A 14,930-nucleotide genomic window follows, 5' to 3' on the forward strand; every position below is an offset into this window, starting at 1 on the left:
ATACACACACAATACGGTAATATTATGTTGAAGCACAGTACGTATCACTCCGCGAGGCTCCGCCTACGATAGCCGTAATGCTCCAACAATCCATCAAGCGGTGCGGCTTCGTAGCTTAGCAAAGTCGTACTGAAACATTTGACAGATTTTCGAGCGCCGTGTACATAAAATCGTTTCGAGGTCAGTAAACACAACCAGAGTTCATACATAAGGCACACGGGATTATAAGGGGCTCTGTCGACTTTCAGAAAAATCAAAGGATTGATTTTAAGTGTGCCGTATTTTCCAAACAACACGGTAATAACGACGGCCCGCTAGCATGCGCTACCAAAAATAGTGCTTTGTTGTGTATCTGACGAAAGCTAAACCAGTTCCACACCAGTGAAGCTGCAGCATTTTTACAAACCAGTTCAGGTTCATCTGTTTCATTCAACGATCCGCTTTCACTCTTCTCATTCTGCGTCGCCGCCATGATTTTTCCACCATGTGCGTATGAAAACATAGACACTGTGCATGCGCGTTTTACCCATATACTATCGCCATATTTCATTTTCCTATCGTTGCCCAACATTACACTGTGAACGGTATGATATGGCCCTGCCCCAGTTTCAGATGTGAATAAGTTTGTGATTTTTCAGACCTGAGATCAGAGATTTGTTCGAGCAAATATTTCTGTCTCACCCGTTCAGTTCAGTTTGGGACATGCACCATTAACACCAGTCGAGCAGCAGTGAGCACAGCTGTGTGTCGTCTGCATAGACTGGTATATCATGGAGTACAGGTGACACAGCGATGGCCCGAGGGCTGAAACTTCGACCCTCTGGGGCGTTTTCACACCTTCTTCCTGTGGTTTGGTTTGTTGTCACACAGAGAAAAATCCAAGTGAAGCAAAGGGAAATGTGTCGGTACAAACCACATCAGTGTTCAGTCCGCTCATTGGCCAGGTGTGTCTGGGGACGGGACCAGCACAGGTAAACACAGGAACAAGGTGTGTGGGAGAAACCTGAGAAGTTGTTTCCGGGCTTACTGCTGGCCTGTGCAGGAACACAAAAACATGTGGCTGCGGGACCTTTCTCAGCTCCAGCTTGTGACGTGTTCCTGGTAGCTGGTTCAGGTCGGGTCACGTTGGCACCATGAGTGAACCGCTCCTTTTGGTCTGCAGCCGTGGTTACTGTGTTCACGCCTGCACCGCGCCGAGGGGATCGAACCAGAGCTTTAAACGGACTAAACGCTGCAGGTGTTAACCTCCCTCAGATACGATGAGAGCCAGTCAGACCCTCACCTTTTAAACCGGCTGGGCCCAAAGTCTGTGAAGCTTCAGAAATCCACTCAGTCCAGCTGCTTTTATTGTGGAGGGGTTCTTAGAGGAAGCAGCATTGTGCCCTGTGTGTCTGACTGTGTGTGTCTGACTGTGTGTGTCTTTCTGTGTGTCAGCGCTCAGACTCTGGGTGGGCTCGAGTTCGTTCAGCAGTGTCTGAAGTTCGACTGGGATGTGCGGCTGTGCCTCGTCAAGAGATCGTCCATCAGCATCGAGCTGGCCCGCACGGTACACGTAAACACGCACAGCAAATAAACCAGGGTACGACCCGGTCACCCATCGCCATCATCGTCACGCCACTGCATGATCTGAGTCTTTGTTTTTACAGAAAGATGACGATGAGACGGCGTCCACCATGAACCACAGCATCCTGCTGCAGGAGCGTCCAATCAAACAGACTGTCACCAGGTGAGGGGCGGAGCCCGCAGCTCGCAGAGCACAGCTGATCAATCAATCAGCGATTTACTGATAACATCTGTGTCTGTCGATCAGGGAGGCTCTGACCCTGCTGCTCGACACGTTTCACAACGAGGCCGAGTCCTTCCTGCTGTCAGAGGTGACACACACACACACACACGTGCTGCGCTGCGTCTTGTGTTCACGTTGATGAGGTTTGAGTTCATGAAGGGGCGGAGCTTAAACTGATTCTATCAGAGATTTCATGAAAACATAAAGTCAGACTCGCTCGCTGAGCCTCCTCCTCTGTCCTGTCGTCTGTGAAGGTGGAGCTGCCGCTGCATGTGGAGCGCCTCGTCCAATCCGTGAAGGCGCTCTGCAGCTCGTTGGCTGCCGTGGAGACGCCCGACGTGACCTCGGCCCTTAACCAGCTCCCGGCGTGCCCTTGTCGCCTGCAGCCCAAAGTCCTGAAGGTAAACGTGTGCTTCAGCGAGGAGCAGGTGAGGGTGTGAGTTTGTTCACTGACGGTTCCTCTCATCTGTCCTCCCAGGATGCATCAGTGCTGGCTGTCAGGGAGAACAGAGGTACGTACTAACAGGAAGCTCTGCTGTGAAACGCTGTGACAGCAGCCTCGGGAACACTAAGACGATGCACTGGGGGGGCACCGAGCTTTGGAGGGTAATGTAGTGACTAATGTGAGTCTGTTGACCCCAACCAACCAATCTGGTGACGTCACATCTCCGCACTGACAGGAAATGGCGCCGAACTTGTTTTTTAAGCTTGAAGCTCTTGTTTCTTAAATCCAGCCTGACAGAGTTGCACCTGTGTCAGAGTCTGAGAGCAGCGCTCGGTGTCACATCCTGGACAAACCGACACCACAAAATCATGACAGAAACAAAGGAACTAAAAGTTGTGTCTTCAGGCAGGTTTTAAAGCTGTCGAGTGTCGCAGAGGTCCGAAAAGCCTGGAGCTGAAGCAAGACCATTTCCTCCAGGACCTTGGACACCAAAGGGAGTTAAGATTGGTCTTTTTTGAGAGCTGGCTGCACTGTGGCATGTTTGAAATCAGCTGGAGCTGTTCCTGTTAGAAGGGAGGTGTTAATAATGGATAACACGCTTGGTGCAAGAGTGTCAACGAGTTCTTTGAAAAGGCGAGTGGGGATAATGTGGAGGTGAGACACGGAGGGCTGAAGACGGGAAACTGCTTCAGCCAGAGGGCCCCGAGAAACGGCTCAAAGGGATTGAATACAGGAGGATCGTAAGCTGGAGTGATGAGTCCTGACAGCAGCAAAGGGTTTCAGATAGCTGGAGACTCTGTGACGGGTTAATAACTGAACTAATGGTGAAATAAGACTCGGGTCTGTGGCTGTTATTAGAGATGATGTCTGATAAATCACACGAGTTTTGTGGGGCAGCAAACATGGATGTTAAAATCCTGGTATGACCCCAGATAACAAGTCTAGAATAAAACCTTTGTTAAACTCAGGAGAATAAACAAGTGCACACAGCACAGATCATCAAAGTGGTGATAACTCAGAACTGCCATACATATCAGTGGCTTTAAAAATGGATCTCCGCCATGACCCGTTAGCCACAGGGATTTGGAAAAATGACCGAAGAGTTCTGAGAAAGGGATGAACTCACCAGAGTCAAGGTTCAGTCAAGAATAAAACCCCAAGTCCAGGGAGGAGGAGAACTCACGAGGGAGCTGTTAGCCAGCAATCAGGTGTGAGTACGAGTCAACCTAATCAAGACCTGGGACGGGCGGAGATCCCAGGGAACCAGCTCTACGGGGGGAGATGCAAAATGCCGTGAAAGTGGTTCATTAGCTGTCGAGGAAGCCGCTACGTTGAAGCTCACAGATACACCTGCCCGTTTTCTCCCTTTCCTTTGGAGTTTGGAAAAACACCTCCTGAAGCTACCAGGAAGTGCTATCCACAGAGCACGGGATGTGGAGGAGTGTTACACACAACCAAGACACAACTTAGTCGAAGTGAACGTTATCAAAGTGAGACAGAAAGGGCCGGGACAGACTCCATGGTGTAAATTTATGTTTCATGTCCCCTTTAAACGTCTGAGTCCAGCTTCACCCAAACCTGCGCTGCAGACCACAAATCCAGCAGGTTTTCTGCTCTCTTTAAAAGTGTGGATAAATAATTTGTTCACATTTTTATGTCACTTTGTTGCATTTAATTCATTTCTTTAATACATTTAATAAATTTTTTAAAATTTTTGTTGGGGTCACGCGGGCCCTCCCCTCCCAGGCATCTTCTCCAGCTCTCTGACCTGGGTGTGCCTCGGGGCGGAGCTACATCTGTACATAAACTCAGTTTGCGAACGGAGCGACCTGGTTGTAGGGGCGGAGCTACACCTGTGGGCTGTAGATCCGCCCCCACAGTCAGGACACTACCAGAGTGACTTCTTTGACCTGACTCTGTTTAATAAGTTGGTGACGATCCCGGTTTGTCTTCTTCTGACGCTCTAATGGCTCGCTGGCTTCTTTGTCGCCTCACAGACAAAGTGGTGGAGAAGCTGACGGCGGCCATCTTGGATCTAGTGGAGCTGTACTGCAGCACGTTTAACGCCAACTTCCACACGACGCCACAGAGCCACTGCTGCACGGCGCCCATCCAAGAGGCTGGCCTCATCACCAACGTCCTCTCCTTCAACATCTACGCTGCCCACCGCATCCCCATCACGTGGGCTGCCAGGTAAGGAGCTCAAAAGTTACCCGCCCACAGGCTGAAGGGGGGGCGTCCTGTGTCAGTGCTGCAGGTTTAGGAGTCTCACAGTGCCGACTCAGTGGTGCTCACAACCAAACAACACACACACCAAAGGTGAACTAAAGGAGTGCCTCCGGACTCGTGCTGCACCTCAGGGGATCAGGGTTACGTGCATAACCTCCAGGTTGTTTAGGGCGTGGTGGCGCTCTCTGAGGATTCTGGGATTGGGGACAGGTGTGAATATGTGCTGCACAAGTAACTCGCCTGTCCTGCTCTCATTGGTCGCAGTTATGAATGCTTCTTCCTGTCCTGCTCTCTGACTCACGGAGGGGCGGAGCTTTGTGCGCCGCAGCACACCAGCAAGCAGTTGGTCAGCAAATACCTGTTCCACCTGGTGGTCTGGGACCAGAGGTACGTAGCTGACCCTTACCTGTCAGAGCCGTGACATCACACATACGCACACACCTTACCTGAGTTTAATAAGATGCTAAAAGTAAGAATTTCCTGTTCTGTGTGTGTGTTCGTGTGTTTGTGTGCGCGATGTCTTTGCTTTTGAATGAATAAACTTTAATCTGTTTGTTTGTTGGGAAAAACGCTAAGCCCCGCCCCCTCGCCATATCCCCTGCAGGGTGTGTTTCCCCGTGCAGATCAATCAGCTGCCCCGAGAGTCCCAGCTAACGGTGGTGCTATACGCCAGCCCTCTGCCGCCCCCTGGAGGAGCTGAGGAGAAGGGGAAGCAGCGGCGCAGCATCGAGGCGCTGGGCTGGGTCACCATGCCGCTCTTCAACTTCAGACAGTGAGTCACATGACACTCAGACACCATCCACGCAAACCTCAAACAGGCGGATGAAGAAACTTTGAATAAATGCTGTCGGATGTTATTCAGCCGTATTCAGGCTTTGTTTGATGTGATACGCAGGAAATACTACGATACGTGATAGCATTAAAAGTAACACACAGCATGTGGTCTGAGGGCGGTGATGGTGCCACAAAGTGATGGGTGGTGTTTACACTGTAGTCAATGACATGCTGATCTATAATGTGTGAAATGTCTCTATCACTCAGAGAGTGAGGGTTACAGTAATGTAAGAGTGTCGGGTAGAACTCAGCAGGTACAACAACATGCTCAGAGGCTCCGCCCAGGGTAACAGTTGTGTAACGCTGTAGTACTCAGTATTGTTGAAATCCTTCAAAAAGACCTCAGGGTGGCTCTGAGCCGCTGGTGACGAGAGGCAGGACAAGCACAGAGATGAGTCCACTGTCAGAGGCCATAAGAAGATCATTTGTAACCTTCACTAAAGCTGTTTCTGTGATGAGCTCTGAAACCTGACTGAAACTCTTCAAATAAACCATTCCTCTGCAGATGATCTGTTAGCTGTTTGACAACTACTCTTTCAAGCATGTTTGATATGAAGGACAAAATGAAAGCTGCACTTTCCCCTGTGGCGTGTCCATCCTGATTTTTTTTTCACTTCGTGCTCACAGCTGAACAAACAAATGTTTCCTTCAGTCCTGCAGCTTCCTACACAGGCTTTGTGATGTCATTTCCTCCCAGGAGCAGCTCGCTTCCTCACATTTACCTGAAAGTCCAGAGTGGAAAGAGAATGGAAACGGATTTAAACAAAGGGAGAGAAAGGGGCGTGACTACTTCTTCATCATCATCATCATCATCTTTATTATAGAGGTGTGTGTGTGTGTGTGTACGTGCAGCGTGCTGACGTGTGGCAGGAAGCTGCTGGGTCTGTGGCCTTCAACCCCGGGGAGGAGCGGAAACGCCCGAACAAGTTCGCCCAACTTCAGCCAGCCGGACAGCGTCATCCTACAGGTGAGCGCCGCCACAGCTGCTAGCACCTGAGTAGTCTGTGACATCACAAACCCGTAGAGCTTTTTGAGCCGTTTCATCAGCTGTTCAGGCGACGCTTTCATTGTGCAAAGAGAAGTCACAGGATGGCTGATGAAACGTGTCTGCTTTCCTTATTTATACACTGAGTTCAGCTGAGGTCAGACCTGCAGGTATCTGAGGCCCAGAGACTAGCATGAGTGTGTCCTCGCTTCCTCTCAGGTGGACTTCCCCACGTCATCCTTCGAGGTGCGCTTCAGCACGCCGCCTCCTGCAGACTTCTGCCCTCAATACAACTTCTCCAGACTGGACACCATCAGCCAGATACAGCTGCAGGACGTCCTGCACAAGAAGGCCTTCTTCTGGTCAGACACACACACACACACACACACAAGGGCTGTGTCCCAATCCAGGGTCTGCAGCCTTAAAGGCCGCATTTTAAGGCCGATCACAGCGACGCGACGAAGGCTGTCCCAATTCAAAGGCTGCTCGAAATGCGGCCCTCAAATGCGTCCTTCATTTCTCTGGATTTGAAGGATGGGTCGGTGTAGCCTCCATGGCCCAACATATCCCAGACTTCATAGCGCGGCGGTGGGTGTGGATAATTTTGCCGAAAAAAAACTGCTGAAGCGGAGCGGCCGAAGAGTAAACTTTTAAAAGTAAGTACTGAATATTATGTCACTTATTTATGTGCAAATGTTTAATAATGAGGAACATTAAAACATTACTGTTGGCCACATGTCGGCAAAGTTATGTGACACTAGTGATGTTTGTACTTTGAGCTTTTACTTGCTTTTAGAGCCTTTAAAATATAATAATACAATAGTCGACCTTAATCTTACAGAGAATGTGATGATTTTGTGGATAATTAAAGTCAGTCATATATCCACAAACACAACAAGCTGAAAGTCAGTGATGCTGCTCGGTTTGCAGTCCTGAATATCACGGCACAAGCAGGACTCACTGCACTGTTAATGTTAGCTCTGTTATATTGCTGCCTCTGTTCGGTGGTGTCGAGCCAAACGGACTTCAACGTGTGTTTGAACGAGCTGACGGTTCACTCGTTAAGCTGAAAGAAAGATGCTTTAATCACAGGAGTCACACATGTGTCCACTGTACCATCTGGGACTCTTCTTGTTCAGCACTCGTAATAACACAAACACTAAATCCTCCTGTTTGTAGCAGTGTGTACACCTGAGACTGTCACCTGTGTGTCTGTCCTGCACTCTCTCTCTGTTTCTTTCTCTCTGATTGTGTAATAAAAGTATGAACATGTGTTTATAAGTTACACTTGTGTTTGAATCCTGCAGCTTATCACACATTTGATTTCCATGTGTGACGACTGCAAGTGTCCAGAGTGAGGACAGACTGAGGGACCCACTGCTGCACATCATCTGTGAGGCTTTGCACCCCTGATGATCCACCAGGACAAACTCAGCAGTGTGTGAGGAAGAGGAGGAGGAAGAGCCAGCAGCAGCTGACAGATGGAGAGAATAGACAGACTGTTCCCTGTTTGTGAAGGACTGCTAGGAAAGTTTAACATAACTAACTGTCTGTCCTGAATCAGTCTTATTAGGTAATGTTCAAATAATGTTATCATCCAGTGTTTTCAGTGTGGGAGAAAGTACTCAGGGCCTTCAAGTTACACACTATGAAAGGCAGCAACAAGTTTAATGTTCAGAAACCTAAAGTATGTATCAGCAGCAGAGCTAAAAATAAATGTTTGTTTCAGTTCTATGAAGCTTTGAGTATTTTGGATCAGTAGCTGCTGTGTTTGTTGCATCATATTGCTGTAATTGTTTATATGCTTTATATATTCTGAGGTAAGTTGATCTATAGTGTTACATCATATTCTATAAGGATGTTATGTGTTTGTAGACTTTCTGCCCAGTTTGACCCATTTAGCAGAAGTCAGCCTGTTTAAGGCTCTGATATCTATTCTGTATGACTTAAAGCAGTTATGACATGGTCTGATTTTCTCACCCAATAAAGGAATATTTCATATATCAGTCTACTCTTCATTCTATCAGACACAGTTATCACAGCTCGTACATTTGCTTTTTACACATCTATGTAAGCAATGAGCCAAATGTAATAATGCCAACATATTAAACAAACAACATTTGTCTCTTATATATAACACATCTATATATACACTGTCACAGATACTTGAGTGTCTTTGAGTGAAGATTCAAGGTGATAGGACATATAAATAACTGCAACTTGAATCTTTACTGAAGCTCAGTGTTTGACACAGTTCAAACCCACTGCTGTAATAACTAATAATGGTTAATATAATAAGTAAGTAAAAGTTTATTTATATAGCACATTTCTAGATAAAAGATCACAAAGTGCTTCACAAGGTAAAAAACAAAAACAGTCAAAAGTTAACAAAATGCAATTTTAAAAAGATGTGTTTTTAGCTGTTTTTTAAAAGTAATCACTGAGTTCTGAGGAAGAAAGTTCACAGTCTGGCGGCCACAGTAGCAAAAGCTCTATCACCCTTGGTCTTCGGTCTTGTATACTGAACAACAAGTAGGCCCTGATCACAAGACCTCAGGGACCTACTAGGGGCATAGGGCTGTAAAAGTTCAATGATGTACGCTGGTGCTTGTTCTTGAAGAGCTTTAAATGTCAGAACCAGAATCTTAAAATGGACTCTGAATTAACGGGGAGCCAGTGCAGCTGTATAAGCAACGGTGTTACATGAGAGTACTTAGATGTTTTTGTCAGAAGCCTTGCTGCAGCGTTTTGGACAATCTGCAGACGCTCCAGGGAGTTTTTGTTTAGACAAACAGTCGTGATGAAATGAATGCATGAATAACAATCTCCAGTTCAGTATGAGATGCTGCAGGGCTCAATTTAGAAATGTTTCTTAAATGATAGAAGCAGGACCGAACCAGAGATTTGACGTGGACATCCAGGGTAAGAGCAGAATCAAAGGTTACCCCGAGGTTCCTGATAGACGATTTCACACATGTAGAAAGAGGACCAAGAGCATTCATTATGTTAGGTACATGTCTGCACATACAAGGACTTCAGTCTTTTCTTCATCAAGTTGGAGGAAGTTGTCAGCCATCCAACCTTTGATGGTTTCTAAGCACACATTTAGAATCTGCAGCTTAGAAACATCTTCAGGTTTAAAAGATATATATAGCTGGATGTCGTCTGCGTAGCAGCATAATAATAACTTTAACATTGTCCATATTATACTTACATTACCACAGTGAGATGATTTTAGTCTCATGAACAACATCAGCTAATTGTTATTTACTAGCTAATCTTAAATGACTGTTCAGTACAGAAATGAAGCCCTTGAATCATGTTTCACAGTCCTGTGGTCTCAGCCTCAGATACTCAACTAATCACAGTGATGTCATAAACAAAATTAACTTTAAAAAAACCTTTTTCTCCTTCATTTCTGTCAAAACTGTATGAAACGTTTCTCGTGGTTAGTATCATAGTTGCTAGGCAACCTGGGCAGCGCGATGGGGGCTAGACCGTCCATTTCACAAGCTTCTCACTTCAGTGGTCTTTGAGTAGGCGGCCCTTGTGGCCCTTGCAGAGCCTGAATTGGGATACAGCCGTGTTCTGACTGGGATTAGTCCATAAACATTAAGTTCTGAGGGGGGGGGGCATAATGGAGAGGAGGTGTGGTGAGACTGCAGCTGTGTCTGCAGGTTGACGGTGGAGGACAAGCGTCTGCTGTGGGAGAAGAAGGCCTTCTGTCAGGCTGAGAGCGCCGCGCTGCCTCTGGTTCTGGCCAGCGCCCCCTGCTGGGAGTGGGCGTGTCTGCCAGAGATCTACGCCCTGCTGAGACAGTGGGCCTGCCTGGGTCACCTGGACGCCCTGGGCCTCCTCCATGCCTCGTACGTTCTCTGCTCGTGTTGCTGTCTCTGCCGGCAGTAATGTCTGAAACAGGTGGTGGTGGTGATGGTTTGTTCTCGCTTCGTAAAACACGGGCAGCTCTGTTCTTCAGGTGTGATGATAACAATAATGAAAAAGTTCTCACCAGCTGAGTGACATCATCGCGTGTGCTTCAGGTTCCCAGATCAGGAGCTGAGGAGGACGGCGGTCCAGTGGATGGATTCCATCTCCGACCCGGAGCTGCTGGATTTCCTGCCTCAGCTGGTGCAGGTAAGAGGTGGATGCAGCAGGTGGGCGGAGCCGTGGGCGTTGATGTCTGTAACCTCTCTCTGTGTCGCAGGCTCTGAAGTACGAGTGTTACCTGGACAGCTCTCTGGTTCGTTTCCTCCTGCGGCGAGCCATCGGGGACATTCGCGTCGCTCACTACCTGTTCTGGTGAGTCCGCCCCCCGAGTCCACGTCAGTCACATCTAGCGTCTCTGAGCTCAGCTGCTCATGTCTGTCTGTGTGTGCGTCAGGCTGCTGAAGGATAACCTCCAGGACAGTCAGTTCAGTGCTCGCTATCAGCACCTCCTCGCTGCGCTGCTGTGCTGCGTCGGTCGGGGCCTCCGGGACGAGTTTGACCGGCAGTGCTGGCTCGTTTCCATCCTCGCCAGGGTGGCTCACAAAGTTCGAGAGGCGACGCCGTCCAGCAGACAGGTAATGATGCCGCCGACGGTCCAGATGACTCGTTCACCGGATCAAAACTAAGATCAAGATTCACGCTGTCGTGTTGGGGGGGTCCTGCTGTCCTCTGATCAGTTTGTGTCAGAAAGCAAACGTCCGGTGAGGCGTGTTCGTTCACCTGTAACACACCTGTAAAATTGAACCATCGCTCCAGTCTTGAAATTATTTGATTATTTTAAAAAAGAAGGCTTTTCAGCTGCTCCCTCATTCAGCGCAGTGGATACAGGTCTCCTCTGACTGTGTAACACACGCTGAGCCGCCATTACTGATGACATCAGCGTTTGAGGTCATCAACAAAGACTTCATGTAGAGTGCAGATAGTCCAGCAGGGGGCAGCACAGACTACAGGTTTCGTACGGGTGCTTGAAAGCCTTGAAAATGCTTTAATTTTAATGTTGTCTTTTCAAGGTTTGAAAAGTGCTTGAATTTCAGATGTGGTGCTTGAAAGTGTAGCTGTATTTCATTCACCACAAATAACTGATTGAATCGTTTTCTTATCAGATAGAAATAAAATGAGTCGCAAAATGTAAAAGCAAATTTCCCGCCTGGCTGCCTTGCGTCTGTTTCACCGTGTGACCCCGCCCCCCTCGGACAGTCGGGGATGAGTGCGCTAACATACCTGTAGGTCGCTGTTTTAATGAGTGTTTGATGGAAAACAACAATGGCGGAGTTTGCGCTCTCCGGTCGAATGATAGGTGAGTGCTAGTAAATAATTTTCCAGTACGTTACACACGCTATTTTGAAAATTATGATTATTATTTTGCTAGCTAACAAACTCTGAATATTAAAACGCTCTGAGTGTGATGCAGTATGGCAGCGCTGTTATGGAATATGCTGTGAACTTAGCTAACATTACTTAGCATTGATATGAGTTCATTTACTCGAGTGAAAGCTTTAAACATTAGCCGATACATAACTAGCTAACTTAGGCTTTCTGGTTAACCCTCTGGGGTCGACCAGAGTCTCCATTTCAACTTGGGTCGAACGAGCGGATTTCAAACTATGTACCAGGTTTTAAATTGTGTTGATAGGCAACGTAAAACCGGTGTTTTTGTTTTTAATAAAACAGCGGTGTTTACTCCGGGAAGAAACGGTAAAAACAGCCTTTTCTAAGGAGAGCGCTAGCAAACATGCTTTGCTTCTGAGTGAAAAACAAGTCATTGGTGAAAAAGAAAAAATACTCCTTCCCTATTGGTGGAAAAATGTACCACGTTGACCAATCAAAAAGATGATATGGCAACATGTGGCATCTGGTTGTTTGGGAAGAGGCGGAAGTTTTAGGAGTGAGAGAGAGAGTTTCGACACGTGAGAGATTTGTGACGTTTGCCGTGTTTGCAGTCTCAAGTTAGTGTGTTGTGTAGTTAGTGTGTTGTCTTGTGTAGTTAGTGTGTTGTTATTTTGTTTTGTGTGTCAGTTCTACTAGTGATCGTCACAGTTGCTGCCTTAAAGCCATCAAAGGCAGACTGCAGTGTAAACGCTGACACAGCTGCTGTCAGACCTGCAGGTTTGTCCCTGTGCTGTTCTCATCTGTGTTAGTGACACAAACTATTTTTTGGAGTTGCATAAATAATTTGTGTCTTCTTATTTGATGCAGAGCACCTGATTGTTCTGTAAATAGTTTTAAATGGTTAAAAACGTCTGAGCCTCGGCTGCATTTTTAGGTAAATAGTACCAAATAACTTTGTTGTTTGCAAAACTTGTGCATATTTTTAAAAATGTACAATTTCTATTTGCATTTCAAGTTATGACAATGATTCGTTAAACATGTTTGTGGTTTTTACAGTCAAAAATATCACTTTCTACTCATGTTTTAAATTTTGTCTGGATTTAAATAAATTGTGCTGATACAGTTTGTCAAAATGAGTAAATAACAGATTGGCAAGATAAACAGTTTTTAAAGGTGAACTATAGAGAACAAATCAAAAGTAGTCAAAAACAGCCAGATACACCCTGGACCTCAGCTTCTTTGAGTATTTGAAATAACGGTAATATGACTGATCCATGTGGTCACTTGTTTCTGTGCTACCAAAGCTCCCCAGCTTTCATTCAAACTGTGTTTCTGGTCAGCACCGACACATCAAACTACTTACACATTATAAATGTATTCAAGCTCACACTGAGGCCTGTGGGGCACAATCAGCCGCTGACACAGTTCACACATTTATATGTTTGTATATGAATATTTCATACTTTAAGGCTGCCTGTTTATTTAAGTGAGATGAACAAAGTACACTGGACTTGTACATAATAATATCACAGATGATAAATTAAATAATTTTAAGTAGATGCTTTTCATTCTTCAAGTCGTATATGTTGAATTGAACTATGTGATGTGTTCAAAGCCTCCCAGTCAGTGCTGTTGTTCGTGCCTGTCTGACATGATGTTATCAGCACAAACACTGGTGATCGTTTAGGACTTCAGCAATAATACAGACAGCAATGTAGTTAGCAAAAAACAGATTTACTGGGAATTAACAAACAAACATCTGTCTCCTATTTTCTGTCACACAGGAAAGAAGCATCAATATCTGATGAGAAGACTTATTTATTTCTTTTTCTTTGGGGGGTCAACAGGAGAAGAATATCTAACAAGTTGATTTGTTCACATCTTAAGTGAAATGTGCATTTTGAGTTTATACACTCTGTATATAAGACCGTTTCCTTTTGCACTATTTTTGTGTGGTTTGTTTTTCTGTCTAAACAATAGGTGAACAAAGGTGTTTAAGTTCATCTGGAAGGATTTGTTTTAACTTTCACATCGTCTTACTGAGACTTTATTTTTGCTTGAATTTGACCCTGAAAAAGGCGTCTGAACCCGGAGACTAATACTGTGTGTGTGTGTCTCTCTCTGTGTGTGCGTGTGTGTCTCTGTGTTTATCTGTATATGTGTGTCTGTGTATGTCTCAGTGTGTCCTCAGAGACAGTCTGGAGGAGATGAAGCAGTTCTTCTCGGTGAACAGCAGCTGCAGGCTTCCTCTGAACCCAGCACTGCTCGTCACCAGCATCAACATCCAGGTACGCACACACCTTAAAGACACGCCCCCAGCTGGCGTTTGTATCTGATTGGACAAAGTTAATCATCCTCTTCTGTGGTTTCCAGTCCTGCTCGTTCTTCAACTCCAATGCTGTCCCTCTGAAGTTGTCCTTCCAGAACCGGGACCCACTGGGAGACAACATCAGCGTCATCTTCAAGGTGACGCCCCTTATAAGTGATCCCAGGCACAGCGACCTCTGCGAGCTGACCTTTGACCCCGGCTGTCCTCTCTTTGTGTGCAGTCAGGAGACGACCTGAGGCAGGACATGCTGACTCTGCAGATGATCCGTATCATGAACAAGATCTGGATCCAGGAGGGGTTGGACATGAGGATGGTCCTCTTTAAGTGCTTCTCCACGGGGAGGGGCCGAGGTGAGCACGGACACACCTGTCCTCAGCTGTGACAGAAAGGAGTGCGTCCTGTCCTCAGTAGGGCATTCTCACTCATTTCTAGAATAGATTCGATCCACAATTTGATTCGATTCAATTTGAATCGGGGAAATTTTTGCCTCAGACAGTCAGAAATGTGATAATTCTGATCACTTATCAGTAAATATCCATATTTTTATATCAATAAAAAGGAAGCTGACACTGTGAGACTTTATCAAAGGTGTGAGCGTCACAGCAGCTTTGTGTCGACGTAGCTGAAGATAAAACAGAAAAACATGGAGGTTTTCCTGGTCTGGGATTTTACAGCAGATGACCCTGAAAATATTGTGCAGTCAAAAACGAAGTCAAAGGAGCTTGCAAAGAAAAGCGTCTGGACTTCTTTAAGTTGCTTGAAGACGTTTCACCTTCATCCGAGAAGCTTCTTCAGTTCTAAGGTCAAATGGTGGAGAGTCCCAGATATAAACCTAGTGGGAGTTTCCCCCCACAGAGGGACAAAAGGACCCCCTGATGATCCTCTAATCGCCTGAGCCAAGGTGTGGAACTGGGTGTGGGTCACAATCAGCCAGAGTTTCGGGTGAGTTCATTGTGAAACCTGGCCCCACCTTATCATGTGATTTCCTGAGGTCAGATGGCCCAGG

At 46.4% G+C, this 14,930-nt stretch overlaps 1 protein-coding gene across 2 annotated transcripts in view; it reads left to right on the forward strand.

Moving 5' to 3' along the window:
* Window positions 1-14,930, forward strand: part of pik3c2b (phosphatidylinositol-4-phosphate 3-kinase, catalytic subunit type 2 beta) — a 33,392-nt gene that overhangs the window by 7,286 nt on the left and 11,176 nt on the right. For both annotated transcript variants that reach the window (XM_085159443.1, XM_085159442.1), the window contains exons 6-22: window positions 1,435-1,546; window positions 1,647-1,726; window positions 1,811-1,874; window positions 2,041-2,187; window positions 2,265-2,298; window positions 4,229-4,424; window positions 4,725-4,847; window positions 5,065-5,232; window positions 6,147-6,261; window positions 6,499-6,641; window positions 9,957-10,145; window positions 10,320-10,413; window positions 10,484-10,578; window positions 10,661-10,841; window positions 13,776-13,883; window positions 13,969-14,061; window positions 14,145-14,274. In XM_085159443.1, the coding sequence (XP_085015569.1) occupies window positions 1,435-1,546; window positions 1,647-1,726; window positions 1,811-1,874; window positions 2,041-2,187; window positions 2,265-2,298; window positions 4,229-4,424; window positions 4,725-4,847; window positions 5,065-5,232; window positions 6,147-6,261; window positions 6,499-6,641; window positions 9,957-10,145; window positions 10,320-10,413; window positions 10,484-10,578; window positions 10,661-10,841; window positions 13,776-13,883; window positions 13,969-14,061; window positions 14,145-14,274 (2,072 nt within the window). The remainder of the gene's footprint in view (window positions 1-1,434; window positions 1,547-1,646; window positions 1,727-1,810; window positions 1,875-2,040; window positions 2,188-2,264; window positions 2,299-4,228; window positions 4,425-4,724; window positions 4,848-5,064; window positions 5,233-6,146; window positions 6,262-6,498; window positions 6,642-9,956; window positions 10,146-10,319; window positions 10,414-10,483; window positions 10,579-10,660; window positions 10,842-13,775; window positions 13,884-13,968; window positions 14,062-14,144; window positions 14,275-14,930) is intronic.

Source organism: Neolamprologus multifasciatus, chromosome 5 (genome assembly GCF_963576455.1).
Source record: "Neolamprologus multifasciatus chromosome 5, fNeoMul1.2, whole genome shotgun sequence".
Taxonomy (NCBI): domain Eukaryota; kingdom Metazoa; phylum Chordata; class Actinopteri; order Cichliformes; family Cichlidae; genus Neolamprologus; species Neolamprologus multifasciatus.